General features: G+C 48.0%; 7 protein-coding genes across 7 annotated transcripts; 5 read left to right on the plus strand and 2 right to left on the minus strand.

Moving 5' to 3' along the window:
• The first annotated feature begins 370 nt into the window (after positions 1–370).
• On the plus strand, positions 371–1782 carry F5147DRAFT_94276 (uncharacterized protein). Its single transcript, XM_041444483.1, has 2 exons — positions 371–1061; positions 1127–1782. Exons 1-2 carry the CDS (start codon positions 773–775, stop codon positions 1624–1626), a joined length of 789 nt encoding a protein of 262 aa, XP_041294870.1. The 5' UTR covers positions 371–772; the 3' UTR covers positions 1627–1782.
• A 1094-nt stretch (positions 1783–2876) lies between these two features.
• Positions 2877–4435, plus strand: F5147DRAFT_573566 (uncharacterized protein; the record flags this gene model as incomplete). Its single annotated transcript, XM_041431162.1, has 3 exons — positions 2877–3878; positions 3927–4133; positions 4184–4435. The coding sequence occupies 3 exons, from the start codon at positions 2877–2879 to the stop codon at positions 4433–4435; spliced, it is 1461 nt and encodes a 486-aa protein (XP_041294871.1).
• Positions 4436–4739: 304 nt separating this feature from the next.
• On the plus strand, positions 4740–7543 carry F5147DRAFT_686167 (uncharacterized protein). The gene is made up of 10 exons (XM_041436732.1): positions 4740–4776; positions 4837–4889; positions 4947–4961; positions 5014–5042; positions 5101–5243; positions 5298–6594; positions 6649–6762; positions 6814–6858; positions 6905–7184; positions 7243–7543. Exons 1-10 carry the CDS (start codon positions 4752–4754, stop codon positions 7423–7425), a joined length of 2184 nt encoding a protein of 727 aa, XP_041294872.1. The 5' UTR covers positions 4740–4751; the 3' UTR covers positions 7426–7543.
• Positions 7544–7663: 120 nt separating this feature from the next.
• On the plus strand, positions 7664–8914 carry F5147DRAFT_744794 (uncharacterized protein; the record flags this gene model as incomplete). The annotated part of the gene is made up of 2 exons (XM_041439708.1): positions 7664–8466; positions 8524–8914. The coding sequence occupies 2 exons, from the start codon at positions 7664–7666 to the stop codon at positions 8912–8914; spliced, it is 1194 nt and encodes a 397-aa protein (XP_041294873.1).
• Positions 8915–9402: 488 nt separating this feature from the next.
• Positions 9403–12529, minus strand: F5147DRAFT_609822 (DNA repair protein, SNF2 family). Its single transcript, XM_041432415.1, has 10 exons — positions 11791–12529; positions 11534–11741; positions 11360–11482; positions 11208–11312; positions 10851–11147; positions 10385–10796; positions 10165–10334; positions 10045–10110; positions 9730–9991; positions 9403–9677 (listed from the first exon to the last, which is right to left on the minus strand). Exons 1-10 carry the CDS (start codon positions 12493–12495, stop codon positions 9569–9571), a joined length of 2457 nt encoding a protein of 818 aa, XP_041294874.1. The 5' UTR covers positions 12496–12529; the 3' UTR covers positions 9403–9568.
• Positions 12530–12619: 90 nt separating this feature from the next.
• Positions 12620–15165, plus strand: F5147DRAFT_686176 (uncharacterized protein). The gene is made up of 12 exons (XM_041436733.1): positions 12620–12837; positions 12887–12893; positions 12945–13615; positions 13667–13813; positions 13866–14016; positions 14062–14115; positions 14165–14313; positions 14363–14371; positions 14420–14544; positions 14594–14615; positions 14675–14732; positions 14784–15165. Exons 1-12 carry the CDS (start codon positions 12707–12709, stop codon positions 14973–14975), a joined length of 1716 nt encoding a protein of 571 aa, XP_041294875.1. The 5' UTR covers positions 12620–12706; the 3' UTR covers positions 14976–15165.
• Positions 15166–15834: 669 nt separating this feature from the next.
• On the minus strand, positions 15835–16760 carry F5147DRAFT_771801 (uncharacterized protein; the record flags this gene model as incomplete). The annotated part of the gene is made up of 2 exons (XM_041441286.1): positions 15835–16138; positions 16198–16760. The coding sequence occupies 2 exons, from the start codon at positions 16758–16760 to the stop codon at positions 15835–15837; spliced, it is 867 nt and encodes a 288-aa protein (XP_041294876.1).
• Between the last annotated feature and the right edge of the window lie 613 nt (positions 16761–17373).

Genomic DNA, 17373 nt, shown 5'->3' on the forward strand with positions numbered 1-17373 from the left:
AACTAAATTTCGGAAAAGATGTAGTAGAACAAGAAAATCAACCACTGTTAGATTGACGCGTCGAGAGCACGTGCATTGATTTTTACGTAAGCAGTTTGACCCTGGTATAACATTCTTTACTAACCTACAATTCTATTCGGAGCTCGAGCTCCATGGATCGCTGCACAACGGAGTCTAGCATGAAGTCCGCCATAGGATGAGACGAGATAAATAATCGGATAACTTTATAGACGGTTTTACGTACTCCAACTCCAAGGAGCTGAATCGTGCTTAGTTAATGAGTTAGTGGCAGTGTTCATTCCAATTTATCACCCTCTTTCTAATGGACCCTGAGCTAGTTGACCATACATTTGGCTTCCATCGGAGTCCAGGCGCAGATCTGGTTCATTTTTCGCGTCGCACCCCAGTTTGTGAATGCACCCTAATTTCTTATTGGGCCTTTTCGTAGATCCGCCGTCTCTTGTTGTCCAGCCCAGGCAGAGTATTAGTACATGACTACAGCCAACAAATACGCACTCAGCGCAACGCAAAGGTCATATGGACTCTATCTTTGATCACAGGCGCGTCGTCCTTGCGTGCTGAGCGGGACTTTCCAATTAAAGTTTTCCCGTTTAGTGGTGATTCGATAGAATCGCAACCGACCCAGCTCCTACAATATGCACTTACGAAACAAAAGTCAATTGCGGAGCATAGCGACCAGTGGGGTTTGAATCACCAATGCGAGCAAGAGGGAGGTGACAGGAACCTCAGTACAAATTTTTCTATTGATTCCATGATGATTCCGTCTGCTCGAGGTTCAACATCCCGCTACCAGCTCAACTGGCTTGCCCCAACACAAACGCAGCCACAAGTTTTACACACGGAGGAGGAAATAGTCGAGGAAGGATCTCAGAAAGAAAACACTCCAGCCTCAAATAAGAATAAGAATGAAGATGTTGCACGTACTCGCTCGTCGTCCCCGCAAGCATCTTCTACCAAACTGGTCAATGTAAAGGGTCCCCATGCCGATTCTTTGAGCCACCCGGATTCATGTACAGCATCTGGTATCGGAAAGGCGAATGGTGAGCCACTAATCAACCTTTGTACTCTTTTGCTTTAAGATCGTGACATCTTTGTTACCTTTTAGTCCCAAAGTCTGTTTCCTTTCAGTCTCCTCGTTCAGCAAAGCTAGTCCAGCCACTTCTTCAACCTACCAAATCCCTCCCTGTGGCACCCAGCCGACGTCAGAGGTCTCCTTCCATTTGCTCGCAAGATTCCTTCGGTGGCGCAGTCTCACAGGATCCTGCAGCAAAATACATTGCGCACGCTACTCAGATTTTTGACGTGCCACTTTCTGACCTAGGACGCACTACTACAACCGATCTCGCCATGGATCATTCATCCACGTCGCAGGAGGACGATGACTCATGGATGAATAAAATACGGCGCGCTTATGAGCAATCCAAAGCCAGCGAAGCCAGTGGCAGCGTCCTTGTGCCAGGTACTCCTTCGCACTCGAGCGGTTCTGAAGGCTCTTTTCAAAGCACAAGCGTTCCTCATCCCGACGCATCGCAGTTGTTGAATGATGGTGAGGCCCTTCGTTCAATCGATGCTTCTCTCAACCTCATTACTTCACGTTTGATGTAGAGGACTCACTCGAATCCCTCGAAGCACGACGCAATCGATATGGGGCCCAGGCCAATGCATCACAATCTTCCCTTATTATAGCAGAAGATGAGCTTTCACAGGAGAAGAAACCTGTGGCAATTCCTGAACAGGTTGTGCCCACTCAGCCATCAACACCACGGGACGATACTGCTACAAGCACAGTCGCGGTATACGCGCCGACCTTGCTTTCCAGAAGTGCTTGCGCCACTCTTGGAACGACTTCTTCACCGGGTCCACGCAGTCTCTTGTCTTTAATCCGCCCAGAACAACGGGAGCGCAGACTTCGACAGATGCAAAGCAAAGGTGCCGGTGCGCCTCCGGCCCCCATGGGCAGCAGAGCAGCTATACAGCCGTTTGAACCTGTTCAGACGCCAAATGATCATGCCGAGACCCAACTATTAAACTTTGTACCAGCACACTCTTCAGACTTGCTTTCTGAGGACAACGACGCACCTCCGCCAATCAGACCCTTTTATCGTCCACGGTCACCGCAGCCTGAATATGATAACCTTGACATCGTACCCGACTCCGAACCACCCGTACCGAGCACTGCCACACCCACAAGAGACATTAGGCTCAATGAGAGTCCCATAAAGCGCCCCTTTTGTCCTCTTAGCCCCATGTCAGAGCTTAGCTCAGGAGAAATTGTTGCAGACTCTGTGGAGGTACATGAAAGTAGCCAAGATCCAGAGGGCGATATTCCTCTAGCTGCTCTTATGCAGCTCAAATCAGCTGTAAAGTCCACAGCAGCGCCGACTTCGGGCAAATCCTCGATGATACCTATTCCTCCACCCCCTGTGCTGGTCAAGAAGGTGACTGGTCTTTACTTGTTACTTGTCGCTTGTCTTAATCAGTGTCACCCTCAGTCTGTGAAACCGCAGGTAAAGCCTTCTACAACGAAACCGAAGAGTTCAACTCGTGGGAAGAAGAAGGCGAACCCAGAGTCTAGAGAAATTCCTAGTTCTGCTCCTGAGCAGGACCAGCAAGATCGAACCTCGGTGGTTGAGCGAGTGGCAGCTCATTCCGTCAAGATTGAGAAAGGGAAAGGGAAAGCACCACCCGCACCTACACGCAAGAGCACTCGCACTCGTGCAGAATCCTCTGCAAAGAAGCGTAAAATCTCTTCGGATACTGAGGCTTCTGATGAGTATCAGGACGAGATACATTCAACTCCGAGCGCCGAAAAACAGGAGGAGGAAGAGACGGAACCCGCTGACAATGATGACTATATGGACGTTGGTCCCGCTCCTGCTGGGATTAAAGCACCTTCATCGCGGAAGCGGAGACGCATTGAAGATGTCAAGCCTGTTCGTGTCCCGTCGAAGGCATCTACTCGTAGTAAAGTCGCTGATACCCCTGCGCCGGCTACACGAGTTGGAAAACGGCTTCGTCACACTGTTTCTACAGGCCGCCCCCTTGCAGCTCAGCCCGCCACTCGCGTGTTCGCATTGTGGAGACAAGATGGTCATTATTATGCAGGCACCATCCACTCGTTACAGACCGGTACTAAATATCTCATCAAATTCGACGATGAGACGGAGGACCAAGTGGATGTCGCTATGCTCCGTCGGTGTGAACTGCGAGTCGGAGATGGAGTGATCCTTTGCCACGGTAATCTTCGCGGTACTGTGGTAGGTATCAGTCAGATGCAATCAGGATCCGTCAGTGTCGAAGTTGATGATGGTTCTGACACCATAAGCTCAGACTACGCCATTTCGGACGTCCGGATCGCCTCAAGAGCTATCCAGTCTCATTGGAAAGATCGCACTCTTACTGCAGATTCCATCGTCACAATCATTCGACCGAAGTCTCTACGTACTACGCCCTCACCTTCCGGGATGTCCTTGATGAGCACCACCTCACTCAAGCATAAGAAGCCATTCGCGAAGACCGGTTTCGTCGTGACGCTCACCGTTCGCACCAAGCATCCTGAGAAAATGAAGGAAAGCGTGATGCTAGCTATCAAGCACAATGGAGGCACGGTCATTGACGACTGGTCGAGCATTTTCCCCATGGAGGGTACCCATAGCCAGTCAAATAAACGCTGGATAGCTTCCCAGGAAAACTTCAAGTTCAAGCCGAAGCCCGAGTTCGAGAGTTTGGAACGCGTGTTTCTTCTAGCCGACGATTACAACCAGAAGCCGAAATTTCTGGTGGCTCTCGCTCTTGGGATACCATGTCTGTCTAATGAGTGGATACGAGATGATTATCTAGACAAACAAACATCACCAGTATGTTGGGTTTGAGTCTTCCCGATCTTCTGCTGACAACATATTTAGGACTGGCAACCCGCACTGCTTCCTGCTGGGTTTTCAGAGTCATTGAGTGCTCGGGTATCTCAACTTGTTGACCTAGACTGGGGTAACTGCAAAGAGCACTTGACTGATATCATGTCGAATACGGTAGCATCCAAGTTGTTTTCTGGCAAGACTGTACTGTGCCTTGGCTCTGATCTCGTGCCCTTACCGTCACGCGGGGGGAGAAAGGTATGCAGTACATTGCCGCTTGCTGTATGGATACTCATTGTTTCCTGCAGGGTGGTTCCGATGCTACGCAAGACCCGAGCCGAGTCGTCCCTTGGATTATGATTTGCATGGGAGCTTCTCGGGTGGAAGCCGCGACTGAGGTCAAGTTTGCATCCAAAGATCTTCCCGCATATGACTATGTTGTCGTCAAGGAAGACACGGATTTCCCCGAGGACCTTCAGGACGACGTAACACTCGTTCACGTTCCATGGGTGAAGGATTGTCTTATTTCAGGCAGACTTTTAGCCTTGCCCAGTCGTTGACAGACTTGATATCATCCCGACGATCTTATTGGTATCTTGACTATTTCTTACTTGTTGTATTTTATTCTCGCTTGCTAACATACTTAGTCGTGCCCTATTTTAATCATAGTTAACTTGATTCAGATTTTGCGATGAATATTGCGATGATCTACATAACTCGATACTCCGTTGCTTTTGCTTCCGTGTCACCTCAATAATTAAAATTTGTGATGATATGGGAACTGGAATTGGAAATATTCTCCCACATTATTGTACAACGCCCAAAATGCGAAACCTTGGCTCGAAGGTTTACTGTCACCTTTCTATTCATGTCACCATGAGTGACGCAGAATACGAAGTCGGTGAGTTTCCGAGTGCCTGTTCTTTGTAGTCATCCTATGGTTGTACTCATGATGATTCAGAGTCTGTGACGAAGGCGCGCGTGGAGGCGAAGCGGGGCAGGAAAATCATATGGGTAAGTCTAGGACAAGGCGCTGTTACAGTATGTATGCTAAGCCTTTTGTCGAAATAGAAATATCATGTCAAAGTAAGTACATAACGTATAAGAGGTCGCGTTTTGCTCAACTGACGCGTCGCAGTGGAAAGGGTATAGTTTGGATGATAGCACGTAGGGTGTCACTTTGTTCGCTAGGTGGCTTCCTTACTTATTCTTATTTACTGCACAGTTGGGAACCCGAAAGCTCTTTTACTTATGGCTCAAAGCATATCCTCAGGACCTTCTGGGCGCATGCTTTAACCCGTGGCAGAGAGCATACCAATCCACAGCTTTTTGAGAAAGGAGAGGAGGTTCATGTTTCGGGCTTTACTGGTATGCTATTTGTATCCCTAGAGAGCGCTTATGTCTAATAGTTCGTTATGTCAGGGGCGGGTCCGCGTCTTGAAAATAAATCTAGTAGGGATGTCCTACAAGGACGTTCTGCGACATTCGAAGATGATGCCTCCGATGATGAACCCTTAACCACGAAGAAGCGGCGCAGACATCAAAAACCCGCGGGAGAACCAAGGGCGAAGCGGAAGCGCGAGTCAGAACCTGGCACCGCCGGTCATGCATCGACTCAACGGGTGAGGGCATTTGGGCCCAAAAGCAGGGCCAAATCATCAGCACCGGCAAAACAAAGGCGCGCTTCGTCACCAGGCCCCCGCGGCGCGCGTCAGCTTTCCCTGACTAAGCTGACTGATACGGACGCCGAAGGGGAGCTCGACATGGAACTCTTTGGAGAAGTGGAAGAAGTGGAAGGAGAGCTAATGAAGATAGGCCCCGATGACCCTGATGCTCAGGATATCCCCAACTCCCATGCTGATCCTCCCAAGGTCAATGGGACAATCGTGGAGTTCGAGGACCTTCGCAGCTACTCTCCCGATATCCAGGATACCATCGAAGTCAGTCAAGTACTGAGTGAAGATGTGATTCTTTCGGCCAACGAGGGACCCAGCTCGCCTGACCCCCTTTTCGATTCTGCTCCACAATCAAGAAATGGCACTCCCGCTGAGTCAGCGGTACCTCTTCACCGTGCTCGGGCGGCTAATCCTTTGGTCAAGTTTATCGATGCTGCTCCGCTAATGGACAAGAATTCAGGGGCCGCCATCCCCGCAAAAACACGCTTGATTTCTGGCCAGCCTTCGAGCTCATCTCAACATAATGGTAGTTACGCATCCCACAAGACACAATCAAAACCTGGCCCTGGTGGACGTTCCCGAGGCAAGAACCGGAGCTCCCTGTTGACAGCTGTGAAGGGCAGCCTAACCAGCGTGAAGGGTCGCTTCGGGCGGGCAAAGGATGTAAGGGAAGAGTCACAAGCAATTGAAGATGCTCCAGCACCATCTCATATTCCAGAGCACGAGTTTGCCATCGCATCCTGGAGTGATGAAGATGCAGCAGGCGAGACAGATCACGAGCATCAAGCAAATACATGTTTAGCTGGCCAGATGGAGCCTGTGGACACTCCTTTACCAGTTTCCTCCGGACAGGAATTGTTGGAGATAGCAGGGTTGAAGCCGGATGCAGACGCATTGCCTGATTTCGAAGATGAAGCGAATGTCGAACAACCACCTCAACCCATAAATGAAATCTCAGTGGAAACTCTTGTTGATGATGTTCCGACCGAAGATGCAGCCCTCCCTGCTACCCTGACCGTGGAAGACGAAGCGTCACGAAAGAGGTGAGATAATATCGCAAAGTGCAACTAGACCTCGCTTGAATGATGTGTTTCTAGTCTTGCAGAAGCCAAAGAGCAGCTGTTCCCGTCTGTGCAAGCTTCAGCTTCGGTGACATCCATTTCAAGCTTGTCATGGAAAACGTCAAAAGACAACACTATCTTTGGGCCAATGTGCGGCTGTCCTTATTTTTTCCTCAATAGTCCCATCTCACTCCTGAGCAGGTATAAGTTACAGGAACCGGCTCAAGGACCTAACGGCGTCAACGAGTTTGTGCTGTGATTTTTGGATGATTCCTGATCTAACCATCATTAGATCTGTTCCTACATTCAAGCTCATTCTGAATGCAAATGCGCCTATTCCACTCGTATTGAAAGATTCCAACAATATGAAAGGCGTTTCATTCACTGATATATACGCTGACAAGTCGCTGGACGGTCGAGCTGGAACATTCTATCTATTAGAAGATGCAGTCAGAATCGTCAGCACTTTCTCAGGCCTCGGCAGTGCGAGGGTTGTACCCGATTCCTCTGCGGACGATGACCACAAGACGCAATTCGACGTATTTCAACAACGTCTGCATTCAGGCCAGACGGTAAGCAACTGCATTTACGTCTGGTTATTTTCCCTAACTTATTTTATCTTCAATTCAGTTCGTTACCAAGGCCGGGAAAGAATTGCTCGTCTTTTTTAGCTCGCAGAATATGGAGATCTCAGCCAAGCTTAGTCCGCCGCAAGTACTGATAGGTCTTGCAGACACGGTGCTCCTCATGCGTGTCCAGATCACCGATAGTACTGGATATGCGAATGCTGTCATGCAAATCACTGCGATGTAATTTTTACTGATCACGATTTCTACTATACACTCTTGAATAGCGTTTGAAAATACTTTACGTGGCTATGGCCATTTTTGCATATGCATTTATACGTATCCGATGAAAAGTCATGAGAGCCAAGCAGAATCTGGGTGCTCTGAAGTTTGCAATCGGCTTGATGTAATGGCACATTCAGTGCCCGAGTGACAAACACCATCAAACATTGACATAGCTTCTCCTCATCAACTGGCACTACAATATGCAACCCCGAACGGCTCAGAAGCGGTCAGCAACGTCTAGCGCAGATGCATCAACATCCCAAAAATCTTCACATGCTCCAAAAAAGACGCGTTTCACTGAGCCTGATGAAGATCCAGTGAACTTTGCGGAGGAAGTCGACTCTGCACTTGAGAATCCTTTAACCAAGCGGAAAGGACGGATTAAGAATGAAGGATACGACTCGGACTCGAGTGATGATGGAGAGGGTGTGGTACTGAGCAGAAGAAAGGGCGCAGATGGGGAAGGGGCGGATGATGACGATGATATGTTTGCAATGGCCGACAAGGAAGAAAAGAAAGACGAGGCGCAGGGAAAGAAGAAGGAAGAATTCTTACGCCTAGGGGACATAGAAGGACAGGAGTTCAACGATGGCGAAGATTCAGATCTAGATGAAGATGAGCCTGAAGACGAGGATGAAAGAGAACGACGAAAGAAGGCTGGTATGGGATTCGAGCTATCTTCGTTCAATATGCGTGAGGAGATGGAAGAGGGCAAATTTGCTGCTGATGGCACATATGTCCGGTCATTTGACGCACACGCCGTACACGATCGGTGGATGGACGATCTAGACGACAAGGAAATCAAGCTTGCGCGTCGGAGGAAGCGACAGCAGGAACGAATACAAAGAGAAAAGATCAGGGCGGAGGAGATAGAGCTTGAGCAAAGTGGTGGAAAGAGCGCTTTGGAAATTCAGCTCGTCGGAATGCTCAAGAAAGGCGAAACAATACTTGAGGCACTTCAACGATTAGGCGCAAAGGCGAAACAGAATTCGCGTTCCACCAGGTACGTTGTCGAGCAAGCATTCTTTAGGATCAGCTGACTTCAGCACCTGCCTTTCAGCAAAGTTAATGGAAAGGCCAAAGATGATACTGCTATGGCTGTCAGCAAGGCATCGAAGGGTCTCGATGATATTGACATGATCACCCATCTGGCATCCAACCTTATGTCGCTTGGTGATACTGACATCTACTCTCGATCATACGAGGAACTCGTCCGCACAGTGCGTTCTAGCGGAAGAGTGGGACCTGATTGGACGCCTCCATCTGCGGACATCACATACGAGTACAAATGGGACATCCCTGGGCAATCTACCGGAGAGACTTTCGGGCCCTTCAGTGAAGACGAAATGAAGATGTGGTATACAGCTGCCTACTTCGGTGAATCAGGAGAGAAGGTCAAAGTGAGAAAGGTCGGTCACGATTGGGGAGCCTGGGATGATGTTGTAACATAGCATCATTATTGCTGGTATGCGTTCATTTCCAAGAGGCAGACTTACTCGCTAACAACAATGCAGGTGACTTGATAACTTGTTTTATGTCCTTGGAGACGCTGTTTGCATTTCAAGGTATCGTGTGTATCGCAGATTGTGGTCACGTTGAATAGGAACAGCTGCCTGATAGGCCGTCGAGTCAGCGCCTTCCTTCTCATCGATGGCATCAGGCGATAAGCTTATTTTGAGGCTGGATAGTTCTGCTCATGTCCTTGACGAGTCTCCATTTTTATATGACATTTGCGCTAGTTGTGGTCAATTATTGTTGACTTGTGTGCTCCTACAGAAAATGACTGCATTGGGAGTACCAAATAAACCAGAAGTTCTCCAAAGGACATAAATTAGATTTTAAAAAAACCAGAAGTTGATAGTATATGCATGGCATTGAGCTATTGCGGCCAGCTGTGAAGGTTAAGGTGAGAAAGATCAGTGACAACCGGGGAGCCTAGGACAATGGCATTTGCATAAATATCCTTGCACTAATACCTGTACCGTTGTAGTATTATCTTTGTAGTATAATGATCGTATGTGCTGTGAAGTAGTGTTACAAATGGTGAGAGATGAATGTCTACCACAATGATGCGGACAAATGCAATCACGAAACCCTGCCATCTTCTAGTGACTGATGTATTGGAAAACGAAGGAGATCTCAGATAAGCCTACTTCAGCTCGGAGTAGGTCGTCATGATTACTCTTTAGCTCCTCATTGGTATAGTGATTCCACCTGCGCACGAAGGTGAGGGGGTGTGCATCCCATTTCCAAGAGACAGACTTACGTGCTTGCATCTCCGTACAACAATGCAGGTGACTTGGTAACTTGTCTTCCGTCCTTGCAGCGTTTGCATTTGAAGGTATCGTGAGTATCACAAATCGTGGTCTCGTTGAATAGGAACAGTTGCCTGAGGGACTCGATCGAGAAATGCCGTTCAGCATCTTCCTTCTCATCGACGACAGCAGAAGACAAAGCTTGTTTTGATGCTTGACGTTGGAATATCTTTTCCTCAATCGTTCCCGTCGAGATAAAGCGATAGACGAAGCCTGTGATAATAGTGGTCAACGATGTACTGAAAAGAGACGCGTGCCAGACTTACACTCTTTCTTTTGGCCGTCACGCCATACACGTGCAAGAGCCTGTTGATCAGCGGCAGGGTTCCAGTCTGCACAAATCTTATCAGTCTAAGCTAGGTTACCAGAATACCGAACATGCTGACCAGGGTCAAAAAGGATCAGTCTGTTGGCACCTATAAGATTGATACCACATCCTCCGGCTTTACTACTTAGCAGGAAGATAAATTCCTTCCCATTGGGATCATTGAACTGATCCACGAGCTTTTGACGCTTGGTGACCGTCATGGTCCCATCAAGACGAAAGAAGCCATACCTAGTTCGTACGTCAACATGAATCGAAAGCACCGTCAAACATGGACTCACTTCTTGCTTCGACACAGCTTCTCGAATAAGTCAAGTGTCTGCGTGTAATTGCTAATGAGCACAATTTTATCATTGGTAGTTGTCTTGAGGCGATGCAAGAACCGCTCGAGGACCAAGAATTTTCCTCCCCAGTCACACCGTACCGTCTGGTTCTTGCCTTTGTCGCGCGCTGTGGCGCCTGCGCCACCATAACCTTCGGGTAGAAGCTTTTCGGAACCATAGAGGTCGGAGGGAAGGTTGAGTAGTTCAGGATGGTTGCAAAGCTTCTTGAGGATATTGATTGCCTTGAGTGGCTGGGACTCTGTGCCGCGAAGTAACGCTTTGATCTCAGGTGAGGATATGAAAAGGCGGTACAAGGCAAGCTGAAAGTCAGAAAGTCCACAGAACACGACGTGCTCGTACTTGACTGGTACTGTATGATAATTGTAGTAAAAATCATCGCAACAGCGCAACAAGACCGACTCACGGTACTTTGACAATAGGTCATTTGTTCGCCGAATGATGAATTTAGTGACAAGACCACCAAGTTCCTTAAGTTTCTTCTCACATTGAGCCTGTACTTCTGCACTAGCACTCGCGTCGCGGCCACGAATAATAGCGTTCTCGAACTTTTTACGAAAGTCATCTCGGGAGCCAAGGAAGTTAGGGTTTGCGAAGTTTAAGAGGGAGAAATATTCCGAGAGATCATTCTGGACGGGTGTTCCGGTAAGAATTACTCGTCTCTTGACATTGAGCGAATTCAGGGCTTGGAATGTCTGATTGCCTGAAACAAGACACATTATTCATAGTGCTCCGATTGAATTCCGCGAACGTGTGAGCTCACCAGAGTTCTTCAATCTGTGGCCCTCATCGCAGAGCAGGAGGCCAATGCTGCAGTTGGCCAGATGCGCAGTGAGAGTACGAAGGGTTTCATAGGATACGATCATTACTGAGAAAAACATCAACGTCAGGTCATCATCAAGGCTAACGGCAAACCTGGCTGTGTAACATTTCGACCTGTTGCTTCTACCCACCGAACAACCTTCCCATGAAGTTCACCTCTGCCACCTTTGCCATCCACTGCAAGCTCTGAAATAGCATCTTTCCCTAGCCATTTGACTGAGAGAAGGTGAGAGATGTCTCAGAAGAACTGAAAGATGAACAACACACCAAGTTCGTTCGCCCAATTTTTCACCAAACTAGAAGGGCATGCTATAATACACTTCTCTATTGTGGGCTTTCCTGCGTGAGGGGATTGCTTAATCAAGGTCCATAACAATGCGATGCATTGTAGGGTCTTGCCAAGACCCATTTCATCGGCCATGATGCAGCCATACTGGTTGTCCACCATCATGCCGGTGGTACATTTGTACAAGAACTGCGTGTTAGAATGAGTATAGCAAAAGCACGCTATAGAAAATATTCACCTTGACGCCTTCAACCTGATGCGGACGTAGAACCTTTGCAAGTCTAGGATCAATTACTACAGGTACTTTCTGTGTTTTCTCTTTATCTTTCTTGCCTTCGCCCAGGAGCGTCCGTAGATTCTTGTGTGGATTATACATCCCTGCAGTCTTCTCTTGTGCTTCCTTGGCTGCCTTCTCTTTAGCTTCCTCCTTCTCTCTTTCCTTTTTCTCTTCGTCAGTTTCGCGGTCATCGATTGTAGGGTCGTAGAGGACAATGGCATGATCCTCCATTGGATCATGTAACGGGCGAGGGAGGATCTTGGTCGGTGGACGAATCCCCAGAGATGCATTGGTAGGCAGAATGTGTACCTTTTCTCCGCTCTTGTTCGTCATAGTGGGCATTGAGAACCTGCGCAGCATATCGAATGGCTTGGGCTTGTACACCGGAAAGGTCTTGATAGCAGCTTTCAACTCTTCCTCGTTGTAAGTCCCATCCTTGTCTGCCTTCTTCTTTTTCTTCTTTCTCGCATCGTCATCGTCACTGTCGTTCTCGTCAACTGCTGCGTCTTTGTACGAAACCCGCTTGCGCTTGCGCTGAGGCTGGACGCGCTCGGAAGCGTTGACAAGCGATGGGGGCTTGAATGGCTTGTTTACACGCGTGCTCTCTTGTAGCCTATCTACAAGTTTCCCATCTGAAGTCGTTGGGGTGCGCCGTAGCATAAACATGATGGTGGGTAAAAGTGAAGAATAATGGTCCGAGTTTCAAGTCAAGCCATCAAGACCAAATCAAGACGCGACGCGTGTGGGCGCGTAGATTAAGCGGTCACATGACCGGGACATCATTTTGAAATAACCCCATCCTTAGAGGGTAGACCTTTGTACTAGACAAAGATTGTTGATCCTTATACTATCCTCGACGCTGTTGTGAATTTGATGCATGATGGACATGTGGAAACGGTCTCCCTCTCCAGAGGAAAGCTGGAGCGATGCGGAGGGTGGTAATGAGAATGGAGAGTGGCCAATCAAGGGGGTCGTAGGTGAGGAAGTTGATCCTGATGGCACTTCGAGGTAAGCTCCACTCATATTTCACCCGTCTCCATATTTACGAGTCTACTAGATATGAAGTAGGCATATAAGTGGAATTTACACTTGATTTGTACTTAAAACACCATCAGGTGAGATGGGGAAACTGGTCGCGAAAGGATGGCACAAACACGACCTGGCAAACCGATATAACTGATCGCAGTGATTTGATCAATCTCTGGAAAAAATTTCAGGATAATAAGCGCAATGCACTTGCCCAGGACGGTCTAGACATGGAAGTGTCTTGGCCAGATGACGCAGTGCATAAGCGTTTCACCTCCCTGCGCGCGCAAGCATACGATGAGAAGAAACGTAAACGACTTGACAAGCCCTCAGCAGCAGACTGGGATCAGGAAATAGAACGTGCACGTAGGCACGCAGATGAACCCGACGCCGAAGACGGCAATGCGGCGTCTCGCCTGCGTGTGCGCCGAAATACCCCGCGTTCTACCCCGTCATCTGATATACCACGTTTGGGCTCTGTCAAACGCATTCGTGGACCAACTCCTCCGAATCCCTTATCTAGAAGAGGTGCTTCTGCAAGGAAAAGGTCACCTTCCATAGGGGATGACACTTTTCGCTCTTTGATGTTCAATTTGTCTACAAGCACAGTGGAATCTCCCAGGGCCATATCCAAAGGTGTCACAGAAAAATCCAAGAATGTTATCACAAACCACTCTATCAAATCTGGTCAGGCCAGCACTTCAAAACCTGTACCGTCAGCTACGAAGGGCGTTATATTTGTTCGCCCTGCGAAGCCTTTGTGAGTTTAATTGTTGCGTTCCTACGCGTCTATCTTACTTATGTGTTGCAGGCGCGGGCGAGCGCTCTTACAGAGTAATTGGAACCAAGCAGCACAGGAAGCTGGTGCCGCAGATATACGCATCTCCAACGAGATCGTAGATGGCGACATTGGACAGCATCTGCACGAATTCAAATACATGGAGAGATCATATCATTTGTGTGTTTTCTGGTCTCTCATTTTGTTGAATCCTTTTGATTTCATGAACTAGTGATGATGGTCTCCAGTCGATCTTTGATGTGGATCCAGGGGCTTTCCTTGCATGTGCATGCACGACGTGTCAAAGAGCATCTCAATGCGACTGTCAGACAGAATCAGAAGTCACGAATGAAAGAGGGCATAAGTTATGCGCTTATAACGGGGTGAGTATTTCTCTTTGTTGCGGAACGTATTGACAATTTGTACAGGGACTTTTTGCATTTTGTATCCCGCAAGGAGTTGAAGTTATTGAGTGCAACAAGGCATAGGTTCATCTAAGGGAATACACTGACCGTACTGAAGTTGCTACAGTACTGTAGATGTGATCCACTGTGCGGTAATCGCGTTGCTCAGAAACCTCGTGATGTTCCGATTGAGATTTTCAAGACAAAGCAGTGCGGCTGGGGTGCTCGTTGCCCCATTGCACTACCAAAAGGAAAGGTATTGGGAATATATACAGGGTTCGTATGATTATGTCTCCATTCTCAATTACTGAATTCTTCATCGCAGGACGCTGATGTGAGTTCTTCCATCCCGGCTTCCGCAGGCCCTCACTTGATTTCATAGACGTCGGGAAGACGTGGACAACCTTCCTCCGGAGCACATTGGTTATGTCTTTGATCTTGATGGCACAGAGGTCCGTGGTCAGCACAATGAAGGAGACAAGTTTTCGGTCGGTTCTCACGACTGCGGTATGCCTCATGTCGCGATTTTTTCAATTGACTTAAAATTTATCTCTAGGCAACTGGACTCGCTTTGTCAAGTAAGTCGAAAAGATATGCCTTAGCGCCTAGAGCCAATAATCAATCATTTGATGTACAGTCACTCATGCTCGCCCAGTATGAAGGTTTATTCGGTCGTCTTCGACACCATTCGAGAGGTAATTGTCTATGATCTGGAATTCTTGCTGTCGCTCGAGACCTTGATATAGGTACACATGCCTTATGTGGCATTCGTCGCCGCACGAGACATACCTGCCGCAGAGGAGCTCACCATTGATTATGAACCAAGTGCTGCCGAAGAAATAGCTGAAGGCACTGGGAAACAAAAGCGAAAGATGTCACCCACCGCGCTCTTATGCAAGTGTAGCGCCAAGCGATGTAGAGGATGGATTAAGCAATGAGAGTTGCTCCAAGGCTGTACGCATCATACAGTCTCGCAGCCGACGAGAGAATATATACAGTTTCTCCCGCAGATGTCTTGTCTCATTGGTTGTTACTGACCTGTATTGCAATCGCTTCGGGCAAATCTTCTTTAACACTGTCATAGCACGATTAAGGGACGATATGGTGTGTTGTTTGACCTTCTGCGACAATGCTTTTTGGACAGTGGGAGAAGAAGCTAAGAATGGGGACTTGACGTCCTTGTTGGATATCGCGGTCTGTAGTCATTGAAGGTTGGTACTAATCAGCGGGACAAGCATACGTAAGGTCGTCTGGCAGATCGAGTCTCTTAACACTGGCATCGTACCAGGAGTAATAGTAGTCATTGTACGTTCCTTGACTATCATAATCATCGCCCCAGCCCTGAAACTCAATCTTGCGAAATGGTTTGGCACGTGTGGGCGCTGCCTCAGCTGGAGGTAGCCCGCCGAGGTCAAACCCTTCCGAGTCTCCGTGCAAGCTCTCTTCGTTGAGTATGAGGTCTCCTTCTGTTTCATATTCTATCAGACACTGAAAAGTAAAATCGAGACTGCGATCAAAGGTAGTAGTTTCAGTACTTACTGTTTGCTTACTTTCACAGTTGTTGACCCCTATTAGCTAAGCATGCTGCCCATTTCCAGCACTGCCACTCTGAGCACACTGATACGCGCCATCCATTGTTGTACTCGCCCCGATGGAGTTCTAAAATCATTGACCCTGTTACGACCTGTATCTTGAAAGCCTGTTGACTGTACGTGGAGAAGACGATACACATCAAATGTACAGATATACATAATACAAAAGGTATCCACATTTCTCGACACCAACTAGTAAATCAGCCTATACTGCCCAAAATGTTGTTATCTTCGCCCTCACAGCTTCGTTCCTCCAGCCTGGGAAGCGAGCCCTCATCCACAAAGTAATGCAGTCACCGACCTGCAAGTCACGTACAAAGCTACCATCATATGATTTCCATCCCTGTCCCCTATTTTCAGCCGCAATTGCTTCGGATGAACCTTCTTTGACATCGTCAAGGTCTGTCCAAGTGACGATATGGTGTGTTGTTTGACCTTTCGCGACGATATTTTTCTGGAGAGTGGAAGGAGAAGGTAAAAATGGTTGCTTGACATCTTTTTGAGTAAACCTGAGGGGGAAAACTGGATTAGCCATTGAAGGTCGGCGCATCAGTGGGGGCAGGCATACGTGACATCATCTAGCAGATTTTGTGCATCAACTGCGGTGAAGAGGAGTGAAGAGGGCCACTTGACGCTTTCCATGAAATATGAAGTGGAGTGAAGTCTCTCCACACTGGCATCGAACCAGGAGTAAGCACCATTGTACGTTCCTCGACAACCATGATCGCCGCCCCAGCCCTGGTCATGACTCCATAACTGAAACTCGATCTTGCGAAAAGGTTTGGTACGTATGGGCGCTGTCCACTCTAGCTCAGTTGGAGGTAGCCCCCCGAGGACAAATCCTTCTCCCTGCAAATTTTCTTTGTCGAGTAGGAAGTCTCCTTCTGTCCCGTGCACTGCAAGAGGCAATGTACGCATGTACATTTTGTCTCCGCCGGCATGAGCAACAGTGCAACCATCGATTGTTAGAGATGTGTGTGCCCAATAGGAGGCAGCATCGATAATGTCATCGATGAGTTCATTCGGAAGTGGAATAGAAGATAATTTGAAGTATCGTTTGACTTTGAGAATGTCCATAGTGGTTGGTTCATATGAACCAGATGGGTGGACTGTCGGGGAGGCGGCTATCATGATGATGATGTGACTAGTACGTGTCCTCGACTCAAATTTGTTGATCTACAAGCAATTGAGATTGGGACTGTAACAAAGAAGCGTGAATTCAAGTACTCACCAGTGTAGAGGTCCACTTGAATGTTAGAACGGATCTAGAATTTGGCAAGACTCATAAAACAAGCTGGGGGCCGTGATGAAGTTGCCCGCAAACCAAGACTCATGCATATGATGCCGCATGTGACATGGTAACAGTCTCCCCACAGCCCTAGACCAAATATAATAGACGAATGAAGATAGATTCTAGAACATTATCAGATTCGGGCAGCATGATAACGAGATCGATGAGTTTGTCCGAAACTGTGCTGCATGATGGAAACTGGGTACTGACCGTATCGTTTAGTCGGACTTCCGGGGAAACAGTCATCAGTCACTGAGGTGGCCCGATAACCTCGAGAGTTTCCGAGGTAGAATTATCTACCTATCTTATTTTATTAGACGCTAGTACTTGGCAACTTGAAATTTGGGAGAGCATGGGTTCAGTACTTACCAGTTTAGAGTTGCAGAAAGGATCCGTTCCGTTGAGCACCCAAGTTAGTCACTTGGGCGCTTGTGATGCACTCGAGTAAATTGT

This window comes from Suillus discolor (assembly GCF_016758755.1).
Source record: "Suillus discolor strain FC423 chromosome Unknown F5147scaffold_17, whole genome shotgun sequence".
Classification (NCBI taxonomy): Eukaryota; Fungi; Basidiomycota; class Agaricomycetes; order Boletales; family Suillaceae; genus Suillus; species Suillus discolor.

What these genes read in the sequence shown, in the direction of transcription:
- F5147DRAFT_686167 (XM_041436732.1), top strand. Translation starts at nt 4,752, where the DNA reads ATGAGTGACGCAGAATACGAAGTCG. An exon ending in AACACTATCTTTGGGCCAAT is followed by an intron (nt 6,763 to 6,813) that starts GTGCGGCTGTCC and finishes ACTCCTGAGCAG; the next exon opens with GTATAAGTTACAGGAACCGG. An exon ending in GTCTGCATTCAGGCCAGACG is followed by an intron (nt 7,185 to 7,242) that starts GTAAGCAACTGC and finishes TCTTCAATTCAG; the next exon opens with TTCGTTACCAAGGCCGGGAA.
- F5147DRAFT_686176 (XM_041436733.1), top strand. Translation starts at nt 12,707, where the DNA reads ATGATGGACATGTGGAAACGGTCTCCCTCTCCAGAGGAAAGCTGGAGC. An exon ending in ATGGAGAGATCATATCATTT is followed by an intron (nt 13,814 to 13,865) that starts GTGTGTTTTCTG and finishes TTCATGAACTAG; the next exon opens with TGATGATGGTCTCCAGTCGA. An exon ending in TCTTCGACACCATTCGAGAG is followed by an intron (nt 14,733 to 14,783) that starts GTAATTGTCTAT and finishes ACCTTGATATAG; the next exon opens with GTACACATGCCTTATGTGGC.
- F5147DRAFT_609822 (XM_041432415.1), bottom strand. Translation starts at nt 12,495, where the DNA reads ATGTTTATGCTACGGCGCACCCCAACGACTTCAGATGGGAAACTTGTA. An exon ending in ATCAGGTTGAAGGCGTCAAG is followed by an intron (nt 11,742 to 11,790) that starts GTGAATATTTTC and finishes TCTAACACGCAG; the next exon opens with TTCTTGTACAAATGTACCAC. An exon ending in AAGCTGTGTCGAAGCAAGAA is followed by an intron (nt 10,335 to 10,384) that starts GTGAGTCCATGT and finishes CGTACGAACTAG; the next exon opens with GTATGGCTTCTTTCGTCTTG.
- F5147DRAFT_94276 (XM_041444483.1), top strand. Translation starts at nt 773, where the DNA reads ATGATGATTCCGTCTGCTCGAGGTTCAACATCCCGCTACCAGCTCAAC. An exon ending in TGGTATCGGAAAGGCGAATG is followed by an intron (nt 1,062 to 1,126) that starts GTGAGCCACTAA and finishes GTTACCTTTTAG; the next exon opens with TCCCAAAGTCTGTTTCCTTT.